Here is a 9,404-nt window from a genome sequence, read left to right on the forward strand (position 1 = left end):
GATCTGGTGGATTGACTTCCTACATGGGGGAATGCTCCAATACAGGGGTGTCAAACGCCGTTCAGGCCTTATCCAGCCTCATTTGAGCTCAATAGTAAAAACAGGTCAAACATAATCATTAAGTGCGATTCTTCAGTTTTCAAGGTGCATAATTTCATGAATTCATTCTACTTATTGTCACTGCTGCATCTTGCTTGCGTACGTTTAAGTGTTGGGTCCCCCCGGAGAAATTACAAATAACTTTCTATTAATATTTATCTTGTAATTTCTGCCTTAAACATCATTGCGGATTTAACTCTTTGGCCCACATGGCCGTGTGTTTTGACACCCCCGCTCCAACACCTTCCTAACCACACTCGCCTCAAGAGGTGAAAAATATCCACTGGCTGTACAGATTTAGAACACGAGGAGGAAATGTAAATCACGTAATACAATCTGAATGAATAATAATTTAAAAAAATAACAGCATAGTACTGGCTCATCTCATTTCACCACAGCGATAAAACATTCAGTTTGTTAAGTTGTTTTTTTTTGTGTGTTTTCTTTTTTGCCACTACACATCTGGACTGGGTTTTAGTTCACTGAGCTACTATGGAGTATAAAAAAAAAAAAAAACATTGTCCTGAATCCCTAGTGGTACCAGCCTTTTGTTCAAGTGCTCACATTCCTGAGAAACGAACAGCTGCGTTCTGACGTCGCGTTTGGAGGAGCGTGGGAAGTCGAGCCGGCTTCTTCGTGTTTCGGGGGGGGGGGGGACTGGAATCGAAGGGTTTTGATATGAATACTCCAATGTGAATATCGAGTGGCAGTCGATCGCAGTGGGGTCGGTTTGATTTAAAGACACTTTCAGCCACGGGCGAGATCTGGGATTGGTCCAGACCGTCTCGTCGCGGCCCGTTACGTCTCAGGACGCCGGGAAAAGCTTGTACAGCGTAAAAATAGTGGCGTAGCCCCTTTTGCGTGCATGATTTGCGTGTGCGGGGAAGGTAAACAAGACGAGTGAATTTGGCACTTCCAGCCCTCATTAGTAAATGAAAGTGGTTTTCAGAGGGAAGAATAAAAAGGTGGGATCTTTCTTATTCGTCCTTTGGCAGTGGGTGAAGTGGAGTTTGGCCAAGGCGACACTTTCAAAAAGTGCTAAATCTCGAGTAAATGAGTCGGCTCGAACCAAAGCTCTCTCGTACGATATGCCGTGGGCTGCAGCATACGCTGGGAGTAATCGTCCTCGCGGAGCTCAGATCAGCTGTTTTTGCCCTTCGTGTATCCAAGGTGGTCTCGTTTTCTTTACACTGTACACATTGCTATGAATATGGCCAGAGATGTGCTCACCGGTGCTTTACAATAACATGCATATCAAGTAAACAATACTACCATGAAACAGAGTGAATGATGGCCGGTGAAGTGGCTTTGGAAAACGGAGGGGTGTCGGGGTGGGGGTGGATCGAGACAGCAAAATATATCTGTGGAGGGGAGGGGAGGGGAGGGGAGGGGGGTCAAGGTGTTACAGTGCAATTACTGTCAAGAGGGAGCCACACTCTTGCTGTTGTCACGGAGGAGAGGGGCGGGGCCAGTCCAGGCGCGATACACCAATAGGAGGCTGAGCCCCAGCGCCCACGTGCGGACAGGAGACAGGAAAAAGGCCACGGGGCCGTAGGTCTCCAGGAGAAAGTAGCAGGAGTGCACCTGCCAGGTGAGCAGCAGCAGCATGAAAAGGTGAACGGCCAGAGTCCGCCAGCGGCAGCCCGGCCGCAGGAAGTGGGATCGGAAGGTGTTGCCGCGACAGCGGTGGTGGAGGCTCCAGCAGAGGTAAGAGGTGAGCGGCATGTTGAAGAAGAGCATCTGACAGAGAGGAAGTCAGTCGAGGTATTTTCATTCGTGCACTTTTCAGGCTTAAACTCAGTTTATTTCACTGAGAAATTATATAAAATTGTGCAACAAAAAAAAAAAAGTCACCTAAATAAATAATACCCATGTTTTTGTAGGATCTTCAAATTAAATTCATTACAAGGCTGGTCTGTCATCAATAAAAGGAGTTTGTGAAGATCAGGCTGTAAATGAAGGCGCAGCACATCGTCCACCCTGACGTGTCGTCACTTTTAGACTTACTGTGTCTGACTTACAGCAGCTTATCTCGTTTAACAGAAATGGAACCAATAAACATTTATAGGGGATTTTTAGTTTTGATTACCTTCTACCTGAGATATCTGCCCTAATATTCCAGCACATGCCTAATTCTGCATATCGAGTACCTGGTGGTGACATAATGTTGGTTTTTACACAGAAAGAGCTAAACAAAAAAAAGCCATATGCGGCTCATGCAGCAAAAATATAACAAAATTTAGTTTTCTTACTTGAACGACTCCCACCACGTAAGTGAGGCTGCCCTCTAGGAAATGACCATCGACGAAAACCCCGAAGGCGAAGCAGGCGCCGCTGTGGCCGTCGATCAGCTCTCCTATGAACCACGGGCCTGTGGGAAAACATTAAACACCAATCAGACTTCATGTAGAGTTAGTCAGAGAGCTTCATGGGGGATCAAACACATGAAAACTGAGGGACAAAGACCAGAAAAATACAAAACATTATGTATTGTAAGAGCAAGAAGAAACTTATGATCGAATGGTTGAATTAAAAGATCTCAAAGATGTGAAGTGGCTAAAGATGTAAATGAAATAATATAGAGTGAAAAAGATAGGCAAGATTAATTATGAACATATAAATGATTAACATTAACTTTGCAAGATTCTTGAATAAAATCGTTTGTGTAAAAAAAAAAACTAAAACAAAACTTGCATCCAGCTCCCCTTACAAACATATATACGATAGATATTGTTTAGATTTGTAGTTGGAGCAACATTCTAAATAAAAACTCCAGAGAGGTTTAATGTATGAATTAACTGAAGCTGTTTACTCACCTAAGGCTGTACACAGGTTGAACAGCAGCAGAGAGTAGTAGACAGAATCCATCTTACTGACCAGATGGAGCGACATACGCGCTTGAGAGAACAATCCTGCAGATATTTAGGAGAAACATATATATTTATATAAAGCCAGTAATCATTCTAAAATGAATAAACACCAAGCCCTCTTGTGAATATGGTAATAGACCAACATGTACATGAGAACGCAGACTGGCGGATTTTTGATCTGTGACCGCTAACCTCTGCCTGCAGGAATGCTGAGGAACCTGAAGGCCAGGAGCACGCCGACGTTCAGCAGCATCATGAACACGAAGGCCACTCGGCCCAGGATGTAGTGGTCCGTGAGGAGGATGAAGGACTGCACGAAGCCGAAGCTGGGAGTCACGTTGTCCTCCAGGGTAAAGTGCTGCTCCCGTACGGACGACCGGCCCGCCGAGTCCTGGTGCGCGCAGTGAAGAGGGCGGCAGGTTTAACGCTGGAAATTCGCTCAGAACATGCACCGCGACTTGCGGGCGGAGTTTCCTTCGCTAAAGATTTCATACGCTCATTCATAATTCAGCTCCAGAAAACAAAACCCTTCCAAATGTTAATCAAGGCTCATGAAATATTTAGGAAGTCTGACAACAGGTCCGACTGAGAGCGGAAGATGAACGAGCGCGGCACCGACCTCCACTTTCACTCTGATGGTGTGCAGTCCGGTGAGGTAAAGCGATGGATCCCACAGCAGCACGTAGAGGGGGCCTCCGGCGGCGTGGCCTTTCCCCAGGGGCTCCCCGTCAACACTGACGTGCACCGCGGTGATCGGGGCCTCCGAGAAGGCCAGGATCCTTCACAGAGGTAAAGACCTTTTCATTCAGCGCACTCATGCTCAGACAATTACAACTGAACCGTCTCATCGATGAGGTTTACGACCTCGGCTGTTTAATAAAATGTTTAAAGTGCAACGTGTGAACGAATCCAGGATGTTTACGCTCGATTCTAAAATTTAAATGTTACTTTTTAAGCGCGTGAAGCACGAGTACAAATCAAATGCTTGCGACCACTAACAGATCCGGATGTGTACTAAAAACATGGTAAAGTAAGGTCACACCAACATAGAAATTGTAATAAAACCAGAAACCAAACAAAGCACAATTCTATTTTATCCAACACACACTGGTGCAGAGGACTATAAAACAATCTGGGTGGAGGGGCCGTCACACAAGCCAGCAGCTGTAAAATGCTGCACAGTGAGCCGGCGACAATGGTTTTGAACCAAAGAGCCGCCACCGATCGAACGGAACACGCACCTGATGTGCGTCGATTTTCGTATCCGGCCCAGCGGCTCCGCCCCGGGGTGCAGGTACTGCGCATCCTTGGGGTTTGTGATGACCACGGCGGGCCACTGCTCAAACTTCAGGTCAGAGAAACTCAGCAGGTCGTGGTCGAAGGCCAGAACCCTGTACCTGGAGAGAAGAGGCGAAAAGACGGGACTCGGCAACAAGCGAGAGAAGCAGGGAAGCGGGTGGCGATACGGTACAGGACAATAAAGTCAACTCCATGTGCCATCTTGCTCACCTGCGGTTGTCCATCCAGTCGCCGAGCTCCAGCTCCAGGGTGCCCTGCGGGTGTCGGCTGTGGAGGACGGGCATCAGGCCGCCCAGCGTGTGCAGGTGTCCACACAGGTAGGCAACGGCAGATCTGAATGCAGAGGTGGCGATAGAACTCGCACGCTTTACTTTTAGTATAGGTGCAGATAATTGTGTCAAAAATACTGCAGCGAAGGTAAAATGACTGAGAAAACTCTTTTACGATAGTAAATGTAACAAAGTAAAACATTATTTATTACTGAGAGGGCGTGGATTTGTGTACATCTACATGTATGCATGCATGTTTATATATTTGTAATAGTATGTGTCTCACTTTGATTCAATTTATCCTCAATAACAGAACAGAACTCAACATAGTTTTGACTCAAATCAAAAAATAAATCAGACCTAAATATAGTTTTAAAACCATTATGAATATGATATAAAACTTTACACCATTATCTGTGGCGTTCAGAACCTTGAGATGGTAAGGATGATCGTTTGCTGGTATTTCTGCCCAAATGTAGAGTAAAAGTTACAAATATTGTCTAAAAAAAAAAAAAAGGCGATTCCAGCTAAATGTACTTCCCTCCCCGACAACAATGGAGCTAAACTGTCATCATATCTGATCCGATTGTGAATATTTCCAACACAGACTTAATTTGAACAATATAAAGACGTGAACTTCACATCCAGTTTGTAAAAAGCGTTTTGCCCGTCCGTTACCTCATCATGTCCCGTACTCCTGGAGAAGGAGAGACGACGGTGGAGGTGGTGTAGTGGCCGAACCAGATCGACTGGTTGCTTTTCAAACTCTCAGTCCTGAACGTGTCCAGCAAGTCCATCTGAGTCTGTCGCACAGAGAAAAACCCAACAGTCATGCTCCCCGACAGGGTATCGAGCCGTTTCTTCATATTCAGAAAATGATTGTGATCTTTCATTTCCTTTTGGAAAGAAAAAGCAGATTTTATCTTCAAATGTGTATGCGTCGATGCTGTTATATGTTGTTGCACTCTGTGTTTATATGTCATTTATATATATTAAATGTTGCCTTTTTTTGTGGGGGGTTAGCACATTTCATATAATTTAATGTCTCAAAATCAACTAACATTCATGAAGTGAAAACAGCATCCGAGTGTGGTTCAACCTGCATCAGGCTGCTCACGAGAGGGTTAAATCTGGCAAGTGTAATTCCATAAGACCAACTGCTGTTCTTCATTTGTCCACTTGGGGTCGCTCCTTTTCAGTAAGAGGCAGTCATAAAGCAACACCGAGAACCCGAAGTGAACAGCAGGTGGCAGCGATGTTCGGAGCCGAGCGGTCAGTGCCGCCGCAGGAACAACTAGCTATCTCCCCGCCAGCAGATTAAAATCCTCTTTAAAGCCAAACCGTGAGGGAATTTATGTTTTGTTAAGCGATAATTCAGATCATTTCAGGTTGTTCCGAGTTTTTTTTTTTTTTTTTTTTTAATGAACTAAATTCAAGCATTTATTTTGGCACCAAAATGAATGACAACCACTGCGGTAAATATGTTTACAATATGCAAACTGAGGGGTGACAGATTTTGCACCCGTTGCTGAAAATGGGAAGGAACAAGTTTACCTGGTTAAGAATACCGAAAAAATTGTATGGTCTCTTTGGTCCTGGAGTCAGAGTGGCGTCCACACACACAAAGGAGTAGCTGCCGAAGGGAGTTTTGTGAACGTAGTGGAAAGAGCCCACTTTTTGATTGGCGGAGTATTTCCTGGAGGGAGAATGAGGGAAAAGTCAACAAACAGTGCGGTCATTCGTTTCAGAGGCCAACGGGCCTGAGATGATTTATTGACTTTTCAATAGACAAATTAGCCTCACGTAGGAGACAGACTTTGTCCCCCAGAGGACGAACGCAACATTAAAAGTATTCGAGAGATGAAAGAGACCAATCAACATTTCCGACGCAGCGACGTCGCCTGAAACCGCAACGCGTGTCACAAGATGACAGAGTCAGTCTGTTCATGTCGGCTCTGCGTCTATTCTCGTCTTCAGCAAGCTCAGACAGCTTGGATTGTTGTCAATAACCAAGTCTGCCACTTCTCATGTTTCAGGGGGCGTCCGTGGCACTGCGCACTGATCGCCTTCATGACATTTGCTGCTGGAGGACATGCAGTAGATGAATATCCGTCATTTATCACCATAACAACCATAATCACACTGACCTGTAATAATTGTTGACGCTGTCCAATGACATGATGTTGAACGCATCTGTCAGAGAGAAGAATAAATGTAGTTCAGGTCAAGGTGGGCCACGTACAAAGAAGTGGAATTAATATTTAAAAGAATAAAGACTTTCCCACATTACAGGAAGATATTGAACAGAACCTATTGTTACAAGTGAGGGGGACACACATCAACAGCCGAGATCGATAAAAGCACGACGACTGAGCGAGAACCTGCAGATCCAATAACTGGCCTTCCTTTTTTGACAGCCATAATGTAAGAGGATCTGATTTCATATCCAGCGGTCTGGGATCTAATAACGGAGGAGGAGGAGGAGGAGCGGTGGGACGCTTAATGGCGCCACAGATTCTGTGTAAAGTCTTAATAGTGCCCTCAATACAATGGGATGTTTCAATCGATTCCGAGGGAGAACATTAACATAATCACCATGATTTCCCCGGATGTCGATCCACCTGGTTCGCTCCATCACGCGCGACCTCTTTAGGATGTTGTGGTATGCCTGCCACTCCACCTCGTGCTGGAGAGAACCCACTTTACTCTCCGTTTTTGCATCTGTCAGATCCCCTGTGGCGCGGGAAAATGTGACACATCAGAGAGAAGTTCCCTTTTTCTTTTTTCTTTTTGTGAGACTGCATACACTGTACATGAGCCACACCCAAACGCCTTCGTTACAGCATAATAAGTGCTTTTCCCGATCAGTTAGGAATGTGATTGATGTACCTGTTGCGAGCACCAGAGCTGGTTGGATCGCTTCGATGGTGTCGGTGCAGAACTTCTCAAAGTCAGGAATTCTTCTTGGGTCATGAAATCGACTTATGTGGATGTCGGATACCTTGATGCACGCAGGAAGACAAAACGCAGGAGCGACAGAAAAAGCTGGTGTCACACTTACAGTAAATGTGTCATACTACTTTTTTTTTTTTTTTTATCTAAGCAGAAAAGCAAGAGGTCAAAGTCTGACTACAAGCGGCTGTGTTGCTGGGCCACCTTTTCACCTCACATTGACACACTTCTGTAATCACTGACCTCTTGCAGCCAATCATTCAGAGGGAGATCGGTGGGTGAAACCACTCAGATTATCCAGAAAGCTAAAAATGAACATTGTGTCCATGTTGGATTGTATGACAGTGCTTTTAATTTGACAGCGTCGTCGTGATTTTTGGCACAATTACCCCCAGGGATCGAACGAAAACCAGCGAGTAAGCGAGAGAATGAAAGCCCACCTGTATAAACCAGAATATATTGTTCAACTCGCCGCCGGGAAAAGGTGGCGATGTCCCCCCGGAGTCCTCTCCATCGCCACGGACAGTCGGGTGCTGGACGCTCCGTTTCGGGTGCCAAGCCGTGTCATAGCTGTCCAGCACCCAGGAGGTGATGCACGCCAGGGCCAGTCCGAGGAGAACCAGCGCTCCAAACAGCCTCAGCATCCTCCTGTAGTGGCGAGAAAGGGGGGGGCTAGCTGCCGCCGTCTGTCCCGCACAGGAAGAAAAAAAAAGCCTAGCTACCGGTGGAGACAGCCGAGGGCTCGCAGCGCTCGAACATTGACTACAGCTACAATATGGAGCATTCAGCTACATGGCTACGAAGCGAAGACTCAGACCGTTTCTGTCGCTGCCATCGCGGCCGCAGGCGGTGCATTGAGGTGCGGGGTTCATTCACAGCTCGGTCCGATCGGCTGCCTTTCGGAGGTGGAGGAGGCGGAGGCGGAGGGGGAGGCGGCGGCGGAGGAGGAGGAGGCAGCTCGGGAGGTTAGCCAGCCGCTAGCCGCCAACCAGCTACCATCACAGACTGACCGGCTGGAAGTGGAAACGTCATCCTCGCAGGAAGAGAGCGCGTGTGGGGGACAGAGCTCCCACTCTGACGCGGTTTTTCTGAGCTCCGCGATCCTGCCGCACCTGTTACTGTCGCGAGAAAGTACGAGAATACCGAAAACAATACGACAGGTTTTCTGACCTCAGCTGGGAACTCGTAAACGAACTGGGAAAGTCCACGTTTCCCAAATGGGAGCGCTCACATGGCAACCCAAAAACAGTCTTGCCCAATAAAAATCCGAAGATAAGTGAACAAATATTGTAGTTATCACCCATGTAAGGCAAGACAAGACACAGTGCTTTACAAAGAAATTAAATAAATACACTCAAACAAACCAATTGATAATCTTAATTGTAAAATTAAACATAGAAGTAATAGTAAACTGAAACATAGTAATAGTAACATTGAAATATATATATATATCTTTTTTTTATTTTTTTATTTTATTATTATTATTTTTTTGCAGCCAGGTTTGGTCAACTTTAATTATGCAGAAGATCATAAATGTTGTATTGAGTGACTTCATATTAGCTTCTAGGAATTTTTTTTTTTTTTACAAAATCCTTACTAATTTCTTAGTAGGAATTGGGGAAATTTACCACTTGGTCACTAATCCAGCCATCCATCTTGTTATACTACTTTAGCCTATGCAGTGTCGCTTTATCAAGCCCAGATAATTAAAGGAGAATCTGAATTTCAGACAAAGTTTGTGCAAGAAAACTAAACCTTGCTCAGCGTTATTCAATCACTGAGAAATTGTGTTGAGCTCACTTTTTTCACTAACTGTTATCCTTCAGTTCATCGACAGGTGGCGATATATAACAGTCTCTTACACCAGACAGAGAGGAGCTGAACCCAACACTAAAAATCTCCAAACATCGCATTA

General features: G+C 45.5%; 1 protein-coding gene across 1 annotated transcript; it reads right to left on the reverse strand.

Annotated features, from left to right (window-relative positions):
• Positions 1-1,495: 1,495 nt before the first annotated feature.
• On the reverse strand, positions 1,496-8,324 carry tmem62 (transmembrane protein 62; the record flags this gene model as incomplete). Its single annotated transcript, XM_080479846.1, has 14 exons — positions 1,496-1,839; positions 2,352-2,470; positions 2,916-3,011; positions 3,162-3,360; positions 3,589-3,748; positions 4,211-4,366; positions 4,479-4,601; positions 5,216-5,340; positions 6,092-6,233; positions 6,685-6,730; positions 7,133-7,270; positions 7,427-7,538; positions 7,930-8,175; positions 8,307-8,324. The coding sequence occupies 14 exons, from the start codon at positions 8,322-8,324 to the stop codon at positions 1,519-1,521; spliced, it is 2,001 nt and encodes a 666-aa protein (XP_080335972.1). The 3' UTR covers positions 1,496-1,518.
• Positions 8,325-9,404: the final 1,080 nt, after the last annotated feature.

This window comes from Lipophrys pholis (assembly GCF_963383615.2).
Source record: "Lipophrys pholis genome assembly, chromosome: 14".
NCBI classification, from domain to species: domain Eukaryota; kingdom Metazoa; phylum Chordata; class Actinopteri; order Blenniiformes; family Blenniidae; genus Lipophrys; species Lipophrys pholis.